Raw genomic sequence first — 20538 nt, forward strand, 5'->3', positions numbered from 1 at the left:
TTTATGTTGCTTTAAAATAAAGCAGTTTGGCTCATTAGTGTCAATGGATGGTTTTGATTTGGTCGGAAACCTTGCGTGAAGCAGGACACGAACCTACAGCTGCTTTGGGACTTAGTCAGCTCCATTTGAGAGCCAAGATACTACCTCTTCAGCTGGGCCAGAGCTTTCTCTGTAAACCACTGTAGTGTAGAGAGCTTTTCACATCAAGGACAACTGGCTTCTTGGGCTCTGTGCCAATAGCTGCTGAATTATTTGGAACAGTATAATAAACTTCCTTTTATTGATTTATTGCTTTCAGTTGCTTGGGAGGTAACCAGTATGGCCTGGTGTTGGTATTTATAAAAATCCTGAGCCTGTAAGATCTGCATAGCTAACACTATTCTGTTCAATAATGGAATGACACTCAGAGCTTTGTGGTTTGATCCCTTAATTTTGTAGAAAGCAAATGTTTTCCAGGGAACGTTGCAAACAGCCTGCTGGCAGCATGTGGATGTTTAGTGTAGAGTTCAGGAGTTTAATGCTGTTGCCAGCATTGATACTTTTGATATCAAAGGGGTTTTTACAAAAGCTTTGGATACTTGTTTTTACTGTCCAACAAATGTCTTTAATATGATTGTTTTGTGTATGTTTCACTAGCATTTTCCACGTGTTTGTATGGTTTCTACAGGTGAATGTACTGTACATTCTGCTTTGTCATTTTCTATTATGGTTTATACTAGAAAGCCTGCATGGTTTATACTGTATCGCAGGCAAGGACTGCATTAAAACCATTTTTGGTTAATTTATTATACTTGTGAATTCTTATTTCCTAGGTCTTACAATGTTTTCCCTCGAGCACTGGCTATCTCTGGAAGCCTTACACAACTTTAATTAACTGGAATTATTATTGAGTAGAGAAGGCTCATTTGTACCAAGAAAAGGATTCAGAGAATCCTGCCTCCTTGTCTTAGCAGCGCTGTTTGGAGCAGCCAGGCCACTCAGTGGGATGCTTACCTTCAGCCATTTGACAAGAAGTAAGAAGCACCTGCTTGTGATGGGCTTGTGAGGGCGCAGTATAATCCTGCATTTCCTAGAAGATGGACATTTGTAACAGGAGTAACAGACTGTGTTGTTTTGATCTGTCCGTTTTTCAAAGTTAGATTAAAATGAGATGCTAGCTAGTTGACTTGCTGCATATTTTGTGCTTACTGCCACAGATCAGAAGGACAGAGTTGGCAAATAGATGAATGTCTAATCTGATTCATACAGCCTGCCCTGAATGTTTTGGAAGAGTGCAAATCAAAGGGGGCCGCATCTCTCTTTTGACTTTGAGCCCTGCTGCTCTCTGAACCCAACTTTTTGCCAGTTCACATTTCTGTAGAAGGGTTGGTGAGACAGACTGAACCACAGATGTTTTAAGAAGAAAAACTTCAGCACCGTAGAAGTAGAATTTCTGTAAATAGTGCTTCTCCCATTCTTAATTCCCACCTCATTTGCAGACAGGGCACACGGACAGCAACAGGAAGATTATTATTTCAGTACCACTGATCAAGACAGCTGCAGATGTCCTACTTCTGAAAGTAATACACAGAGATCAAAATTCAGAGGTGTTTATCTTTTAGTTTTGGCCACCATCCAAATGAAAACTGCCAGGAGTGCAACGTGGCTGCTAAAGATTACAGTGAGTTCCAAGTGCACCCATCATTCTCAAGTAATGAGAGTGGCTGTGCTGGCCAACCTGGAGCGATGGAAACATCAGCACTAGAACGAAGCGTACACCTTGATCACATAATTGTTTTATTTTGCTCTTGCAAGCAGCCACAAAACAGGCTATAGAAGAATAAATAAATTAAAGCAGAGAGTGTAGCAGTTTATGCAAGTACAACATGAAGATGCTTGACTTTGCCATGATTTGGTGTTTGTTACTGCACTTGGTTCTGTGTTGGAGCAGTAACCAACAAGAAGTAATCTAGGTCAAGTATTTCCCCCTTTGGCCAAAGAGATTTTTAAACGTGCCCTCAACCAACTCTGCTAGAAATAATAATAAAATGTAGAAAAAAAAAATACCCCAAAACCTCTTATGTAATATCATACAGTCATTATCAGTTTGTTCCAAGTGTGTCAGTCCGTTCCAAAATACTTCTGTCCAAAGTGTGTTGGTGCAACTGGATGAACTTCTGTAGTTAAAATTGTGATCTCTGGGAATTCCTGGATAATAGATTTGGCACCTTTTGAGAGAAAGAGAAAGGCAGTAATGAACGTGGCACTACAGCTGTATTTCAGCCCCACCTGTTAAATCATGATAAGCAGAATTGTGTGGATGGCTCTGCCTCTGTTCTTCCGTCTCATTTCTGCCTTCGCTGACTGCCTACAATTGCAAAATGCTGTGCACTGTTCTGGGTTTTCTTATTTGATTTTAATCTTCTTTACCACACATGTAACTTCCAATCTGATCACCACTGTGGTTACAGCGCAGTTGATTTTTGATAGCAATCTCTGCCGTGGCCAATTTTTAGGAGGACCCACAAGATCCATGTTCCTACTTCACACAAACAGCTGGCAGACCAGCCCAATGCAATCCGTGGGCTCCTGTGCTTTAGAGCAGCAGGAAGGTTTGCATTACCTGGTGGCAGTGCTGCAGTCTGTGCTTGTAGGAATGCACAGGCTTTAGGAATCCTCACTTAAATGTACCTGTTCTCCCTCTTCTGCCCCTCACAGCCCCTCAACTTACCGTGAGGTGTGGAGAATAGGCTTAGCAGGATAATGACACTTGGTTGTACGCCATGTTCTATAAGAACTTTTACAGCCTCAATTACAGTATTACCAGTACCTAAAAGAAGAAAAAGGAAGATTTTCTCCTGTTTGAAGCACTCACCCTAAGCCAGCTGAGGTTAGTTGTCTGCATTAGTGCTGGTGTGTGGCTGAGTGCAGATGCTGTCCTTTCCCACTGGGCGACCAGATCACTTCACAAGCACTAATTATAGAAGACTTTGGTCTCCTGACAAAGGAACTTCATCTCTACATTAAAATAACTGACTGTACCGGGTCTTAAATGCTGAAGTCAGTGGATTTTATTAGAGCCCTGAGGCAGGAACACTCATCTAAAATAGCAATTAAGAGCTCCGTGTGCACGAACAGAATTATATCTTAAACTGGAAAAGTTACTTCATCCTGATGATGTCCTGATACATTTTTAATTGCATTTAATTTTAAAATAATTTAGAATTAGAGTATTCATCAAAAAACTCTTTTAATAGTGTAACAAAAATACTGTAAGGAATCTTTTCTCACAGAAATTGAGTTTTCTAAATGTTGCCATCAGACTGTAATGCATCAGCCTTTCTCCCACTCAGCCGTACCCAACTGATTTCTGCAGTCACGTTAATGCAGGCCGACCAAATCCCTGCTCTGTCACCTAAATCAAACCACACTACAATAAAAGCCCCTGAAATTCAGAAACTTTCTTTAAAATACAGAACCGTCGCTGCTCAGGCAAGCCCAGCCATACATAACGCGGATACTTACTTAGTATTGGGTACATAAGAAGAACTTTTCTCCTGTAAATGTCTGGTGGAAACTTAGCATAGTACACTTTTGCTCTCTGAGTTTCCTCGTCGCTCTGTATGAGGATCTTTCCGATGCGGATTGATCTACAGCAGTCCCGTAAACCTTGTTCCATGGCTTCGCCTCAAAACAGCAGGAAAAACTGTTATGTGCTAAGGAAGAGCACAGCTACAAGATGCTACAGTTAAGCAACACAGCCCCAATACTGTATCGATGGAGGGCTCCCAAAAGGAGCTTTTCTTGGTTCCAAGTTTTTAAAAGACTGTAAGCTATTTTATTTTCCTCTGTTTAGACAGAAAAAGTCTGTTCAGTGTTACTTAGTTCCCAGGTGTTAGTGTTCTCATGTACATCTAGTATCTCATCTCATGAGTTCATACTAGTGCATCTCTGTACAAGTGCTAAGCAGGTTTTCAAGGTGGAAACATCAAAACAAACTGCGTCATAATTTACACGTGGTTTGGAAAACACCTTTGAGCTTTGCCCAGAGACACTGCAGTGCAGAAGAGCAGCACGGGAACCTGTGGGGATTCCCAAAGTTTCAAACACAATAATACTGTCCCTGTCATCACTGAGCACAACTCATCTGGAGAGCTATTTTTGAGGAGGAAAAAATCAGAAACAAACAAGGAAGGAGAGTTGTTAGAAAAGAAGTAAGATGAAATCTGCTGCAGTTATTTGATAAAATATTGAGGAAACATTACTTGACATTCTGTGATCAAGAACACCTAAGAAAGAATGGTAACTGGCAGGTTTAGCTGAAACTGTTTGCAGAGAAGTGTGGTTGCACTTTTTCAAAAAGAAGTTGCTTACAGGTTTTAGAGATGTATAACTCGTACTCATTCAACAACCAAAATCTGCCTACCACTTCTCATTATGCTGACTCCACAGTTTCCCTTTTCAAATTTCACTCCTTCATACTTGTATCCTAGGAGAGGAAAGAAACCAAATGTCAGTGGCAATGATTGCTCCCTTCTGTCCCTTCCTGGTGCCCTTTCAGGGCACGCTATTTTAAGTGACCCTGGTGTGAATGGAAGGGAGATGCCCCCACATACCGAGGGGACAGTGCTGAGCTCCATGTATCTCAACAACTGGCATGAGCCAATCTGCACACCACACCCTGCAGTCCTCCAACAATGGGAACAGGACCAAAAACTACTAAAAAATTTGTGCTTTCTTTACTTGTAAATTGCTTCAGAAGTGGCATTGCTGTGAAGAATGTGGCAATGTTACATATGGACTCTGCATGTTCCCATGCCTGCCTGAAAAGTCCAAAGGCTCCTTTAAAGGAGATGCAAGAGTATTTAATTAATGGACTTGAGGGACGTTCTGTTTTTGAGCTTTAAAGAATAGTAATTGCTATGCTGACAGCAACTTACAAATACTTGGAGGAAAAGAGTTCACTATAGGTGAGCAAGAATTCATACATAAGTGTTTGGATTTCCAAGGCACTGTTCCTCGTGGAGTTGGCACATCTGAGGCCCTCTCAGCTTCCTCACCAGGTACAGCTATTGAGCAGAAGGGCTACCACACCAACAGAGAGCTGACATGGTGTCAGAGGGTAAGACTCGATGGTGTGGCCAGGAATGATGGCAGAACACAGCTTCTTCACTGGCGTGACTTGTGGCCAGACAGCAAGGTCCAAGCTGCTCGCTGCCCACAGCCAGGCAAGCAGCCCCCTGAAGAAGCACTGAGCTTCAGAATGGTGTTACTTGCAGGGGTACTGCCAGTCAGACTGTGTAATGCAGACAAGCTGACGGGCATTGAACTACCTGTCACCAGCTGACCTGGAAAAGATGTGAAGCCAATGCTTGAGAAGTAGCTGCTGACCTACTTTAAAATGAGCAAAGGTAAGTGACTTTGCCTTTCTGAGTTCTTTCCTACACTTTAGCCAGCTTCAAATGGAGTGCTTTCAGCCCATCTTTTCTGTAACTAGAAGTAGGATAAACAATGCAGATGATTTATTGTGCAGGATAGAGGGGAAGACCGCACCAATATACAGAGCTGCTCTCAGCCTGAATAAATACCAGTGAAACCCTCAGGGAGAGGAGGACTCACCTGGTGCAGTACCTCTCTTACAGCAGTACCACAGGCTCAGAGCATGTATTGGAGTGGTTGACACGTAGTAAGCAGCAGCTCTGCTACCTGAGTATCTGCAACCTCTTCTGCATCTTTACAGTTAATAGGAGCAAACCAAAAGTACTGCAGTGAGTTTCCTCTTATGTGAACACGGCCACTTTTTATTTCCTGCTTACCATCACTCCCAGCTGGCTCCCTGTTGCAACAGGGCAGATTTAGGCTGACAAGGTAAAATCACTTGTGTAGAGTACTTTGTGAAACGTCAGCAGTTTTAATTCAGCATTACAATGTGGGCAAGTAAAGTGATAGTGCATATACAACGGGAAATTTTCATTGCAGTTTTGCAAGACCAATTTAAAGCCTTAGTAAGATAATTATACGGCTGTGTTCTGTTCAGCTGTGTTGTTACGCATTTTCTAGCTTTTTTTAATACCTTGAAGGGGCCTTAACTCTGTACTCTAACTGAATGTTAAATTGTTCAAGCCTTCTGTAATAGTTCTGTGCTTTGTTACATTGATTAAGCTTCCACCTCCAGTCCTGCTGGGCAGAGGAGTAATTTCCCACATACCTGTTGGAGTGGTCACTGTGCATTCTGTGTATGGCAATTGATTCAGTCCCTCTTCAACCACGAGTCTGATCTGTAGAACCAGAAAAAAAACAGCTTGAAGGGATCTGTTATCTATGAAGATAAGAAATGCTAGCTGTTTTCGCAAGAACTCGATGAACACCTCACGGCCAAAAAAACCCTCTTTTACTAATAGATAGGGACTGATTTAAAGGACATTTTCGGAGCAATGTGTGTGTATGTGCACAAATCAAATGAAAGCACTGAGAAACAAAACTGGCAGGAGGAGCATTCATCAGTAATGACGTGATAAAACTGACTTGTTTTCTACCTGGCAGATAAAGGCATGAGGGACCAATCTTCCACCAGTGCTGATGAACCACCAATGTGAACTTCCACTTTGCTCATAGAAAATACTACTGCAAAAAAAAGGAAAATTCCCCCTTAAGTTCCCCATCAGCTATGCTCCAAACTACATCCACATTTCTGTGCAGCAACTGCAGTGGGGCTGCCCAGGACAGGCAAGGGAACTGTAGCAATGTAAATACACCACCAAGTGCCCAAAAACAAGTCTCTTTACCACCCTTTCCTTCTGGCACCTGTGGTTACGAGTGCACTGCCAAGCAGCTGTGCTTCCATGCTTTATGGATGGCCCAAGTGCAGCAGAGACAGCTCTGCTGGAAACAGAGTTTGTAAGTAAGTCACACATCCCTCCAGAGGCCAGAGAACTTGCAGCTGTATTCAGGCAGAGGCACTGAAACGTGCTCATCTGGGCCCAGAATGACAGCCCATGAAAGATGCTCTGGGAATTACAGATGTAGAAAATTCTCTCTGCTAGTGAGCCAAAGATTCGTAGGCCAGAACTGCTCAAAGAGAGCTGCTGCCATGCCAGAGAAATCTATTAAAGCAAAAGTCACTGTGTAATGGCAGAAATGAGGTGACTGCTCCTGGGACTGAACGAGTACACCGCTCGCTTCAGACAGCGCTCCTGAAACAGCCCAGACCAGAAGGATTCCTCTGTTCTTCCATCCCACCCCAGTTCTTAGCACACACACATACAACACGAGGAACTAGAAAAGGTCCCTTAAACTAAAATCCAGCCTTGAAGGTGTTTTTAGCAATTTTAGTATGGCAGGTTTCTTTTTTCAGGGGTGAGTTTGTGACAGCCGTGTTCAGAGGCAGTAGGCAGAGCCAGTGAAGGGGTTCAATTCACATCTACAAGGAGCAGAAGAGCAGTTCACAAGTTTAGCCAGGTAACTCAACCACTGCTTTCACTGATGCAAACTGCACATAGGAAGCGGGCCCTTCTGCAGTGTCGGCCCACTTTTTTTCCATGAAGGGAAGGCAGCTTCCCATCATACTCCTGTCTGAAAGCAGACTTGTTGCTTCAGTCAGTTCTGGACACTGTAATTCACAAATGGAAGGCACCAGTGTTCTACAACTGACAGACATCTTGCATAAACCAAGACATCCTTCATTTAATTTCAGGTTTCTGGTACATTTCCCGAGTCAGGTTTGGAAGAAACTTTTTTCCCATACTGCTTTCTTGTTGACAGGGCTGGCATCGGTCCGCATTACTGCAAACTTTTGGCAGATGAACTAGTGTAGGTCTACAGTCAGATTACAAATCTCCTTGTTTTTACTACATGTATCAATGTTTTATGAAGAGGCTGGGAGGACTCTTTTGTTAACTTGTTGGTGCTGATAAAACTTTATGTTTGTGCTACACTTTCTGCTGCCCTCACACTGAGCTACAATAATCTCCACCTCTTCTCCCTGTAATGAAATGTCCAGCAGCTCTGCTCCCCCCATGTGGCTGCCATTGCTCAGAAGCAGAAGCTGAGCATGTACTGCTACAGCCCCACAAGAGCAGGGAGAGGTGAAGCTTTGGTCCCAGTGTGGAGGAGTTTGACCAGATATTAAAACCATGAGTAAAAGTTAGCAATAACAAGGAAAACAGAAAGGTTTATTTTGGAGGGAGTGAGGGAACTAAAACAAGTGTTCAATTGTCACTAAAATGTCAAGGCTTACAAAATTCTGTTTATGCATTTAATGCTGATACACAAAACTATATAATCAATGTGCTCATTTAATTACAATTACATACTTAAGACTGCCTCTGCAGTAAGCAAGGAAAATACTGTTTGCTTTCAGTCTTCATTAGCAGACCTGTTAAAACTGCTAGCAAAAGCCAGAGCTTATAACAGACAGGAGTTTCAGCTAACTGCCACACAAACACCTTGAGGATGTTAAAATGTTTGTGAACTTGCCCTTTCTTGGCCAATTAAGCACATGAATAAAGTCACCTTACCACACTTAAATACCACTGAAGAAATCAGGCTTGACCAGTCCTTCAGGGTCCATGAGCAGAGGAATTTGGATTTAGGCAACCAGAGAAAGCAGGTTGATCATACTGGCATTTAGAAGAGGTGCAGTTGCTACATAAGGCAACCAGGCCCAGTGCAGGTAGGGATGGTGAGGCTCTGAGCAGACAAACCTTGGAAGAGACACCCCAAAAGATACCTGTAACCTGGAGCAGTTAGGCCTCACAGTTCTTATGCCTGCCTGCAGTTTTGAGAAAAGCAAAGCAGTGGAATTCCAGTAAATTAGAATTTAAATCAACTAAAAAAAAATCATTTTTAAAGCTTCATTTGGACTGGGTGACAACCTTTGAAAGTCCCTTCCAACTGACCTAAATACTGGAGTAGCCAACATAACCTTCTCCTAATTGGTGGGAGGACAGTAGTCTAACTGCATTGTAGGTGATAACTGCACTGATTTCTTAGATAAGAGTGATTTCTAAGAGAATCCTCTACCCCTTATGCTGCAGTTTTTCTCAGAAGCTGAAGGAAGGCAGAACAGCAGGACTGTCGGTATCATTCCATGTTTATACACCTCTTCTCACCTCAGGATTTCAAACCATTTTCAAAGTGTGCATCACACACCCTTGCTATGGGGAGAGGTGGGCAGGAAGGTGAGGTGACCCATTCGGCACCACACATTGCTGCTGGAAGGAACCAACTCCTCTCCCAGGCCCCAAAACCAAACAATCTGCATGCTGCCCTCTGCAGAAAAGCACTGCAGTGCTGTGAGCTGGGGGCTGCAGGGCAGCGCAGGTGACAAATACCTCCCTGAATGTCAAGTCAGTTTTGCTCAGTCGTTGCCAAAAACTGAACATAGGACATCCTGTCTCTGGGAGACGTCTCCTCATCCTGTTACTGGCTCTTTTAGTCCACAGCACATTGCTATAGCTCCCGCTCAGCTGTATGCAGCACTCACTCATCTGACTGGACCCAGTTTATTGGGTACCTCCCACCAAGACCTCATAAAAAAATTCTTAAGTGTCTCAGTAAAAATGCTTCAGGCTTAGTGAGAATCTCACTAGCTCTACAGAAATCCTGCATGGGTGTCATCAACAAAACGCTTGTGCTTGTGCAATGTGTGGCTGCGGGGCAGCACAGGTCTGAGAGCTCAGCACAATCATGCAGCACCTTCAGGGCACTCTACTCAGCTATCTCTTACCACAGGTTACAATGACTGATCATTTCCTGCGCTAGAGGCTTCCTTCCCTCACCTGCTTCTCCCTCACAGACACAAGATGGGTTGTCTTCCTCAAGACTTTAACCTCTCCCTTGCAGCTGCAGGACCTCAACACTGGCAGTCAGTTTCAGAAGCCATTTGCTAACCTGTACTCCAAGTATCTTTGAATATTTCTTACATGCCATCCCCTTCTGTAAGAAACTGGCAAAAGAAAAAAATTCTACCACTATCAATCCATCACCTTTAAAATTACTCCTTAAGCCCTCTTCCTGAAGTCACCTTACAAAATACTTCCCACTAGCAACTGCCAGCTAGCAGCAAGCTTAATTTTATTCTCATTTTCCTTCTGCACCAACGTTAAAGTTGACAGGAAGGGCTGTTCTTATGTGGTGGGAACCCAGTGGGAGGTAAAATGAGAACATTAGCCAGAAACCCCTACTGACAGCAGTACTCAATGGGAAGGGGCCTGGCACCCGGACTGGAGATCTGTACCCTTTAAACGTGTGGCATTGCTGATGTTGGCCTTTGTTGGCTTTCTTCATCTTATTCACACATTTGAGCAAATGAAGAAGTTAAAGCCACAAAATAAACAAAACAAAACAAAACAAAAAAAAAACAGGAAGGATGACCCACACTTGAGCTCAGACTTTCACAAGCTGTGGATGTTTCCTGTGCTGTTCCAACTTGTTCGACAGCACGAAGGACATTATGTCTATTTAAACAGTGTCTGCTGAGAACTGCTGGCACAGAACAAAGCTGGGACTGTGACTTTCTGCCTGTTCCTTATGAAGCACTATTGGCAAAGAAGGATGCTCCAGTTGGTGACTTGATCCAGCAGTTACAGGGATGAGTTTTGTTGGCTTGGGCCTTTACTGTTCCTGGAGAATGGGAATGTCAGAAACATCCTCAAGAAGGGAAAAGTAGAGGGGAAAGCTAGAAAAGCTGCAGCGATAAAACGTGCTGCGGTCACAGCCTTCAGCTGTGGGCACAGGGAAGCCCTGAGCAAGCCAAGATCAGGCATGGATTAAGATTGGGCTAAACCTGTCTGGTTTGGTGTTGGTAGATGCTGAATGCTCCCTGAACTGATCTTTGTTAGAGGAGGAAAGAAAGGCTTTTCTCATTAATGAGTGTGCATCTGCAAACAGGAAACCCTCAGGAATACCAGTATAGGTGTGGGAGTGGGTGTTGTAAGCACCTAATTTACACGAGATAAATGTTGCATTCCAACAATCTTTGTTCTGACTTCCTACAATACACACAACCTTCAAACTGCTTTCTCTCTGCCAGTATCTACCCCATGGTTAAAGGCAGATGCCCAGTGTGGGTGCACACAGGGCGGCTCATCTCACACATATGTGCCAGGAGGCACTTCTGCATGCAGTCAGTTGCTAATATCTAGACTGCAGGAAATGGTACAGATCTGTTCACAAGATCAGAAGTGCTTTTTCACACTAACGCCGAGCTATCTTTAGCCTCTGCGCATCTCTTTTTAAACAGTCTTCTCTTATTGCTACTTCTTGCTGTCCTAAGGCAGTTGTACTTGGTATCAACAGTTTCTGGAACCCTCTGAGACGAGTCTGTAACAAGGAACAGAAGTCCTTTAGAACGTTGCAGCCCAGTAGCAGTTTCCAGTTTGGAGAAGTTCCTCTCACACCATTATTCTTGCCTGAAAGATCCATTTTATCAGTTACAAAGCACAACACCAAGAAGAAGAAATGCTTCACCTACCAGACGATCAGCAGAAAACACGAAGTCTCCTCTACTGGCTGTCCTGAAAAAGGGAACAATTTCTGTTTTAAATCGGGGAATAATTTTAAGGATATTGCTTAATTATGGCAGTTCTTCAAGGACAGTATATTCCAGGGACAGTTTATATAAAAGTTTCCTGCTGGATTCCAACTTCATCCTGCAGAGATCCTGCTTCATGGGTTTTGTGGTGGGTGGAGGAAGCTGAGGGGCTGGAAACTACCGAGGGCCTGGCCTCTTTCTGCTGGCAATGCTGCTGCACTGTGTAAGCAGCAATTAAAGCATGAAAACATAAGGCTGATATTCTGGTGGTTGTTCCAGCTCAGCTCCAGCACCTCAGAAGCTCAGATCTCAGCAGCCTGATAAATGTTCCGCATCTTTAAGCAGGAGATCTTTGCTTCGCTTGCTCTTACATCACTGAAACCATGGGACAACGAAAACATAAGATTAGACCAGTGAACTTGAGACTAAATGAGCAGGGATGCACAAATACCACCACAAAAACACCTCTCTGCTGGCCTACAGCTTGGATGAAACTTCTTGCCAACGTGCCTGCTTGGCTTCTGGCCCATTCAGAAGACAGGAAGAATGGGCTCACCTCTTCCTGCTGCACACTGTGCAAATATGCCACGTTGAAAGCTAGAGAGAAGTAAGACCAAGTTTTAACACCTTGCTTCCCATGTCAAGACGTTGTGGTCAAGGAGCCGATGTTTACAGTCTATTGGCCTTACAAAAATCCTCTAAATTAACATCACATGCACAGCAGTTACACCCTTCTCACTGTCAAACTATGATACCCTAATACACTGTACAGAGAGTTGTGCACTCAAACCCCAAGGTTCTGCAACATCTTATGTTCATGTGAGTGAAAGCCAAGACGTCTGCATGCCCAGTCCCTGTGCACACACAGCTAGCCATGCTAGAAGACAGTCTGAAGCAGACTGGCAGCCTCATCTTTCTCCTTGTGCACTACATGTTATTCATTATTTCAAATGCTGCTTGTTACTCTTTTTGTTCTTTCCAGGAATGACAGGCTCTGTCTAATTTTCTCCTTCTTTGACTTAATCGGAACCAGTACTCAAACAAAACCCACCAAACAAGACAAGCCTAGCCATCATATAAAATGCTTCTGTTAGGATTTTGAAAGGGATTCATATTCCCAATAGTAGTGAGCGCAAACCCAGAAAACTAACAGCAAGTAGCAAGGAGTGCAGGTGGTGTATTATGAGTTTTCTCCAGACTGGACTGTGGCATTTCAGAAAATTTACCTAAATTCCACTTAAGGGTGGAAACACCTGTGTCACACCTTTGTTTGCAAAGCGATGCACATTCAGAATGAACGCTATGAATGAATACAAGATACCAGGCTTTAGTTACCCTGACCTTGCAGAGAGACTTGGATGCTCTCACAGCCGGTTCACAGAGCCGCCTTAGCCAGCTGTGCCCGGCTTTGAAGGGACGAAAGACAACACAGAACTGCAGAGGCATGCACAAAAATGAGACCCAAATAATTATGAAAACGACAGAGCCTTTGTGCAGCTGCAGCTGGAAAGCTGTCACCAGATTTCAAACCTCATATCATAAAGGTGTTAATTTCTGGTGGCCAGAAAAAATGAGGGGCAGAAGCACGGCCGTGCGGTGTGAGCTTTGCTGACATCAGCAGGCAGCAGGATGCAGGGCACAAGGGCTCATTCTGAACCTGAACGTTGCCAACCCACGCTGCTCACCTCTGGGTCCAGTGGTGGTGCTCGCATCACAGCGGGCAAATCGTGCTTTTAATAGATGCCCGCTATGTATGTTTGTCTTACGTTGCACGCTAAATTTAATACACTATAGTATCACCTTCCATGTGCCGAGCAGATACAGACGTGACCAAGGGAGGTACACTCCCACTGCCAGGGCAGCCGAGCACGGCGCACTGAATCACCATGTCCTGAGCACCTCACTTTGCACATTCGGCACAGGGGCACCATTTTGCATTCATTTTTGCTCTTCTGGTTTGGAACGGGGGGCTCACGGCCGGGGGCGGAGCGGGCCGGCCGTCAGTTAAAGGGCGGCGCTCCCCGAGCGGCCGGAGCGGCGAGCATCCTGCGGGAGCTGCCGGAACGGTGGGAGAGCGCCGGGAGCAAGGATGCGACGCGGGGCGCGCGGGCGACGGCCCCGCCCGGAGCTGCCGGGAACGCGGCGCCGCCACACGGCGTCGGGGAACGGCCGCCCCCGCCCCGCGGCACGTCACCGCAATGGCCGCGCGGGAGGCGCTGCGCAGCGCCGCGGGAGCCCCGCCGGGAGCACGCGGCCCTCCGAACGGCTCCGCCGGACGGGGCCGCCCGGGGGGAGCGCGGGTACGACCCCACCCCCGTCTCCGTCCCCGTCTCCGTCCCAGCCCCGCGGGGCCGCTCACTTGTCCCTGATGATGGTCTGCAGCTCCCGGATCTGATCGTTCATGGGCAGCAGCTTCAGCTGCGCTCCGAGCGGCGACGCGCACTCCTCCGCCGCTGGGCTGGGGACCGCCGCCGCCCCGTTGCTGGCGCTGCTGCTGTCCGGGCTGGGGCTGCCGCTGCCGCTGCCCTCGGAGGGCTCGGCGAAACGGATCAGCCGGGAGCAGCCGCCCGCCGGCGCCGTCTGCTCGTCCTGGGGCCGCGGGCCGCCGGCCGCGCCGAGCCGCTGGTTGTGGCACGGCATCGCCTCCATGCGCCGGGGCCCCCTCCCCCGCGCCGACCGTGGCCGCCACGCGCCGCGCCGCGCCGGCCCCGCTGCGCCGCCGCCGAGGGGCGGGGACGGGGGAACGGCCCGCCCACCGCCTCCTCCCGTTGGCTGCCGCCGCCGTCGCTCATGGTGGTGCGGGGCGCTGCCGAGCTGGGGGCGGCGGTGCGGCGGTGGCCGTGGCGGGCGGTTCTGTAATGCCGCGCTGTGGGACGAGGGCCGCGTGGGTTGCGGTTCCTGGAGGAACGTTTCTTAGCGTGTGCTCGGGCCCTTTGCGGCTCTACTTAAAGCGTTGCCCTGGGGCGGCTCAGCCCTGCCCTCAGCAGAGCCCTGCCCTCAGCTCCCGGCCGACCGCGGGCGTGCGGGCTGCAGCGGGGGAACGAACCGCTCGCTGGTTCCGTGCGGGTGCGCTGAGCAAAGCCTAAGTGAGCCTCTGCTGCTCCGTGTGTTCGCACGGGCCTTGCCGGGTTCTAAATATGAAGCGCTGATTGCGCTGTGTCCCGTGCTTTCTTCACCCGTACTTGCTATTGTCCCTGCGTCGGGAACCTTTCTGGTGAGTGGGAAAGCTATGAGAAATTCTGTGCTAAGCTGGTGCAGAAGTCGTGTGGCAGAATGGAAACAGCTTGGGCTCAGTGATGCCCTTCTTAGTGGGGGGAATGGTGTGCTCGTGTGAGCTCCAGGCAGGGGCTGCTGCTGGTGGAGATGTGGCAGAGCCCGGAGGAGGCACAAACACACACCTCTCGTTTGACTCGAGCACTGATCCTGCAGCAATTAAGGGATGGATATCAGTAATTTTGTAGGCAGGTGTCTGTTAGGAGAAGGGGATTTAAAAAAATAAATAAATAAATAAAAATAAAAATCAAAGTTTTGGCACATCTTAATTAACTTGTCAGTCTAGTTAACAGATAACCAAACCTGCAGGAACTCTGCAGAGCTGAAACAACAACACTTAACGAGAACTTACTGTGGGATTGCAGCTGACTTGAAAATGTAGCTCAGAGAGAACAGAAGACAAAGCTGATAAGAAGGTGGAAGGATTGCAACAGCCTGCGAAGCCATCTGCTCCAACAAACGTTCGTGTACGTTCACTTAGTGTACCTATAGATACGTCGCTGTGAGTATTGGCAAAGGTCACTATGAAAATGGAACCTAGATAGCAGACAGAACTTTCAGTGGTGGGGATTGGAGTATTAGTCTCTGTTGGGTTGACTTGGAGCTGACTCAGGGACCCTTACATTTGTTAAAGAAGAGCAGCACTGGAGAGCAAACAGACTGAAAGACGACCTGAGTGCTGGGAAACTGGAACCTGCAGTAGGAACTGGGAGATGAAAACAGATGATTTAGGGAAGGCTGGACATGCAACTATGGATTTCGCCTGAATATAAATGACCAGTTGTTAGATTTACATGAACCATTTTCTAGTCTTTTTTTCCCCCTGTGCAAGGCTTCAGAAACAATTCATCTTCTTTTGTCATTTGATATATATATAAACGTGTGTGGGAAATATATGTAATTTTTAGTTCTGTTTTACAGGGCAAAATGAGAGACGGATGTATCTAGCAGCAACCAGCAGCAGCTTTTTGAGAGGCAAAGCCAAAAGAAGGGCAGTATCTCCTGTGCTCTGGTTTGACTCCATTTACCGTTAAGCTGAGATAACTTGCTGCCAAAGTCTCAAGTAGCAGGCCATCCAGCCTAGCAAAACACAGAGGCCCCAAACAAAAGGTAGGCCAGAGAGTAAGAAGCATTTTGCAGTATGTTTGGGGGTTATCTATAACAATTTAATGCTTTATTACTTAACTAAGTAGTATCTCTGTTGGGAAACTGCGATCTATGAAGTAGACAAGTCAGGGAAGGAGGATACAAGTAAAAGCTGCTTGGAAGGATGGGACACTAGTCTGAAAACTTAGTATCATAACTGCAAAGTCTCTGACACCAGCACAGGTGGAGCTCATTCTAGTGCCATAAAACTGAGAGGGCAGCAGGTTTTGCCCTCATGTCACATCATGGCATTGTGGCAGTCTTCCAGCTAACTAAATTCAAGTCTTTACTACAAGAGTGGTGAGGTGCTGGAACAGCTGCCCAGAGAGGTTGTGGATGCCCCATCCCTGGACGTGTTCAAGGCCAGGTTGCATGGGGCCCTGGGCAGCCTGGCCTGGTATTAAATGGGGAGGTTGGTGGCCCTGCCTGTGGCAGGGGGAGGTTGGAGATTCGTGACCTTGAGGTCCCTTCCAACCCGGGCCATTCTGTGTGATAAATTTCTAACCCACAGACATTAGTCCTTTTCACTGTGCCTGTATTATATCTAAGTTAATATGAATAAACCTGTTGAGACAGAACCTAAGGATAGTTTATTATTTGGAGTTTCATCCTTGTGGAAAGGACCTTGAGTTGCTACCACGATGCATGTGAAATACAGCACCTGTAATAATTAAAGACCAATTGCATTTTCACTGAGTTTGTTGCTGACATCAACAGAAGTGTCATACAAGGGATGAAATACACAAGAAAGTTCACATGTATGGTTTTTTCCTTCAGGCAAGTGCTCTCAGCATTGATTTTGATGCTTGCCAATTTGATGCTGCCTCTTCTAGGCCAAAATCTCAAGTGCCTGCATGCTGCCACCTGAGAAGACATTTTCTAAGATCGTGCTGTGCCAGCCCTGCCTGATGAATTTCAGAGGTAAGACAGGTGACTGCTTAGCTGGAGTGGTACAATGAAGGATCAGGGCATGTGTTAATGGAAGTCAGAGGTTATTTAATTGGAAGCCTAACTTAATCAGTATGTGTGTCTAGAGATTGAAATAGAAACAAGGTCTACCCATATTCTAGGGATTGTGCACTAGGCATAGAATTATTTATAAAAGGACTGTTTTACAGGATTAATAAGATGATATATTAAATTCCATCTTCTTGACATTCATGCAGTCAGGTCAGATTTGGTGTTTTTTTTTTCTTTGACTTTAGGTTAGTTAACTGTCAAGACTCAAATTTCAAACACATGTAAATTGTGCTGTATCCTAGTTACTGTTCTCTGAGTGCTTATTTTTAACCAGGCACCGAAACTTCTAAAATTCAAGCTGTTAGTTAGGTGACACTGCATGGCCAGTAATTAATGTCAGTATATCAGACTTTCACTGTCTGCTTCATATTTAAAGTTAATGCTTCTGGTCCCCCGAGGACAAGACAATATGTGAAATGCAAGGGAAGAAAGATACCGCAGAGATTTAGTCCCTTAAGAAGGCAAGTTCATTTATGCTATGGGCAAAAACAGTGCTTCTAAACATTTTCTCCAGTATTGCCCTCAGTGTCTGAAAGTCAGTTCTCAGCACACTAAGACAAGGTGCACAGTGAAGCCTGAATGTACCTATTTTCTTCTTGGTGATTGCTATACACAGTCAGTATATTTTTGGCATTTCTATCTTGAGTTTGTGATCCATTTAATACACCTGGTTTGTTTGTAACTGCATGAGGGGACAGCATGAAGTAAAGAATAATAAAAGTATTTTGTATCCATACATTCCCTGGTAAAGATTCAGAGGAGGAATAGCACTGTTTTGTTTTGGTTTTGTTTTTGTTGTTTTTTTTTTTTTTTTTTTTTTAAGAAATGACAAACTGTATGCAGGCTACAGCTGTTAGCATTGCACAACTAATGAAGTTAATCCTTTCTTCTGCTCACCACACAAACGTGATCCTATCGCAGTGTTTTACAGACTCAGTATCTGCAGGAGTTAAGATTTCATTGATTCACTCTTGAACTTAACCATTCTTACTGTAATTTCCTCCCTCCCCCAACATCTTGTTGGAATTTCTCTTGTTATGACTTGCAGTTGTTGCCTCTTGTCCTTTCTCAGTGAACTTGCAGGAAGAATCTGGCACCTTTTCTATAGGTGTGTTTAAAGTAATTGAAGACAGCAATTGCATAATCCCTCAGCCTTTCCTTCCCCACGCTTGGACAAGCCCAGTTCTCACCCCTGGCGCAGTGCATGCCATCAGCTTGACTCTCACTATAACACTGTGTAAGGAACTTGCAGATACTGTTTCCTTGAACCATATATGAGGAACCCTTCTGTTGCCCACAGGTGGGTCTGTGGTTGCAGGAACTTCTTACCTTAACAGCCGTCTACAGGACAGCAGTTCTGCAAGGGGAGGGTTACCCTCTGTGAGTTAGGTCTGATTTCATTCCAGTGCACAGAGAGTTAACATCTTTTGTGAGCTATTAGGTATATATAAGAGGAAGTAAAGCACCAGCATTTGTAATCAGTTATTTTGAATGCCATTCATTCCCAGTGGACATTCCTGAAAGGCAGTTCTTGCCAGCATGTCAACTGGATGCCTTTTCTCTGAAATGCTGGAGTTCCCCCCAGCCTTTGCCAAACAAGCCTTTATGACCTGGAAAGTCTCCAGCATGGGGTGTGCTGGGGTGAGACCTTGGTGCCCCTGCTCTTTCTTGGAAGCTGCAAGAGTTGGAGCATCCTAGTGTTCATCAGGCCAGCATTGCTGGCTGCTGGATAAATGCATGAGTTAATTCTCTCTTCGATCTTTAATAGCAGCTTTCATACAGCATTCCATAGACTCCACAGCCCTATTAAATTCCCTGTGACAATTACAAGAATTTGCCTTCTGGAAAGACTAATTCATGCAAGAGCTTTAATGAGTGTTTTTCCCCCTCCCTGTAGATCTGTGCTTAAAAATCCTCTCTCATGCTGATACAAAAACACAGTTGCAGATTATATCTTTAAAAATACAGTTATGTTAGCGTGCGTCGCAGGACTGAGTCTCTTATCAAGCTGGTAATGAATTCACTGTTTGCTGCTAAATGAATGCTCTGATTATTTTTCAATGCATTGCATTACATACATTTGCAATTCCATTCTTAGTGAGGCTCTGTTGGAAAATGTGCTGATATGAAAAAAATTATTTTCATGTTCTGCTATCATTTAGGAGTAAATGGAGTGCTATCTTCCATTTTTTTGTATAACACTGTAGACTAGCCATCTGCTCTAGTCACTGCTTTCATTACTAACAGGAGAATTTATTTTTAGGTTCACATAGTGTGTAATGCTCGTATATTGATGCTGATCCTCAGTGTATGCTTAAAAAATTAGCTGTTCTTTATTATTTATGAAAAAAACAACTATTCAAGAATAACAGAAGGAAAGCATAAACAAACTATCCTTGTTTGGGGAAAAATCATGGTTTTGCTTCGTAAGCTACTTTACTAACAGCCTAGTGAAGCTGTTCATGCTTGAGGCATTTACAGCTCAAGGAATCCTCAGAAACATGAGTGAGTCATCAAATTATTCCTCGTTGCTTCTTAGGGAGCTGAAACAATGATCAGCCACCTAATAATAAAGGAACACTGTGCTGCTGATTATAGGTTATTGTATGAGTTATCAGTGTGACCTCAATATTTCACTGAGATGCAAATTTTTAATTACTAATCTAGACTGGGTTGATTTTTCTTTTCTTGCTGGTCTTGAGACGTTGTAATGGGGTGTAATTTTTCAAAAGATATGTTTGTAGCCTAGTGTTAGTGCTATCCTGCTCTGTTCAAGTGTTCCGAGCAAGACAAATGGAAGTACTTCAAATCATTAGTCACCAGTAATGAGGGTGCTTGTGGCTCTACTGCGAGAGGTTAAGCAACGTTGTTCAGCGGTTGGCATTCCAGTTAGGATATCAGACAGCACTGTGGCCCTGTGATATTTGTGGTGCAGGTGATACGAAGCGTTTTAAATAATGTGTAGAACAGTTCGTGTAACATTGCAGCTGTCATAGTGGTAAATCAGTTTTTGTACCTGATTCTTGCTTAGCGTTAAGGTTAACAAAAACAACTTTTTAAAGAAGAAAGCTCAAAAGCCATCTTGTGGTGCAAGCATACTTCTCAAAACACAGTTCATTTATGCTAGTCTTTTAATTGACTGTAAAGCATAATTAAACTGCACCTTAAATGTATGCAGAGCTACTCTCTTCTTAAAGGTAAGGTCTTAGGAGTAGCAGATCACATTTTTTCAAGAAATAAGCCTGAGAATCACTATCTCGAAATCAGAACTGTGTCTTTCAGCACATACTCTACTTGTCAAAACTGATTTTATGTATCCTTGAGTGAAGAGTTCTCTCTCTCTTTTTTTTTTTTTTTCCCCTCACAACCTTGTCCTATTTTCCCATTTTTATTTTCTGCTTTAATTTGTTCCTATTAATTTTCCCTCTTCCCCTCCTTGTGTTCATTAACTTCCAATATGTATGACCGAGTATCACCGCTTTTGTATATCTTCTAGCCTGACTTCTGATTTCACTTTGATTCCCACAAGTAGGGGCACTTTAATTTAACCTAATGCATATCATCATTGGAATTGTCAGTGTTACCAC

The 20538-nt window shown here is 44.9% G+C and overlaps 1 protein-coding gene and 1 long non-coding RNA gene across 2 annotated transcripts; one reads left to right on the top strand and one right to left on the bottom strand.

Annotated features, from left to right (window-relative positions):
• Positions 1–1755: 1755 nt before the first annotated feature.
• UPRT (uracil phosphoribosyltransferase homolog) lies at positions 1756–14191 on the bottom strand. Its single transcript, XM_052672732.1, has 7 exons — positions 13872–14191; positions 11453–11495; positions 6188–6257; positions 4406–4468; positions 3505–3666; positions 2711–2809; positions 1756–2207 (listed from the first exon to the last, which is right to left on the bottom strand). The coding sequence occupies exons 1-7, from the start codon at positions 14159–14161 to the stop codon at positions 2101–2103; spliced, it is 834 nt and encodes a 277-aa protein (XP_052528692.1). The 5' UTR covers positions 14162–14191; the 3' UTR covers positions 1756–2100.
• Positions 14192–14358: 167 nt separating this feature from the next.
• LOC128075746 (uncharacterized) lies at positions 14359–17732 on the top strand. The gene is made up of 3 exons (XR_008204092.1): positions 14359–15252; positions 15707–15895; positions 16765–17732. It is a non-coding gene; the product is annotated as an uncharacterized LOC128075746 (long non-coding RNA).
• Positions 17733–20538: the final 2806 nt, after the last annotated feature.

This window comes from Tympanuchus pallidicinctus, unplaced genomic scaffold (genome assembly GCF_026119805.1).
Source record: "Tympanuchus pallidicinctus isolate F22 unplaced genomic scaffold, pur_lepc_1.0 scaffold13, whole genome shotgun sequence".
NCBI classification, from domain to species: domain Eukaryota; kingdom Metazoa; phylum Chordata; class Aves; order Galliformes; family Phasianidae; genus Tympanuchus; species Tympanuchus pallidicinctus.

Excerpts from the sequence above, each read along its gene's own strand:
- UPRT (XM_052672732.1), bottom strand. The coding sequence starts at position 14,161 with ATGGAGGCGATGCCGTGCCACAACCAGCGGCTCGGCGCGGCCGGCGGC. Across the intron at positions 6,258-11,452 it reads TGTTTTCTGCTGATCGTCTG|ATCAGACTCGTGGTTGAAGA; the intron begins GTAGGTGAAGCA and ends CTGGTTCTACAG. Across the intron at positions 2,810-3,504 it reads TCTTATGTACCCAATACTAA|GTACTGGTAATACTGTAATT; the intron begins GTAAGTATCCGC and ends TTCTTCTTTTAG.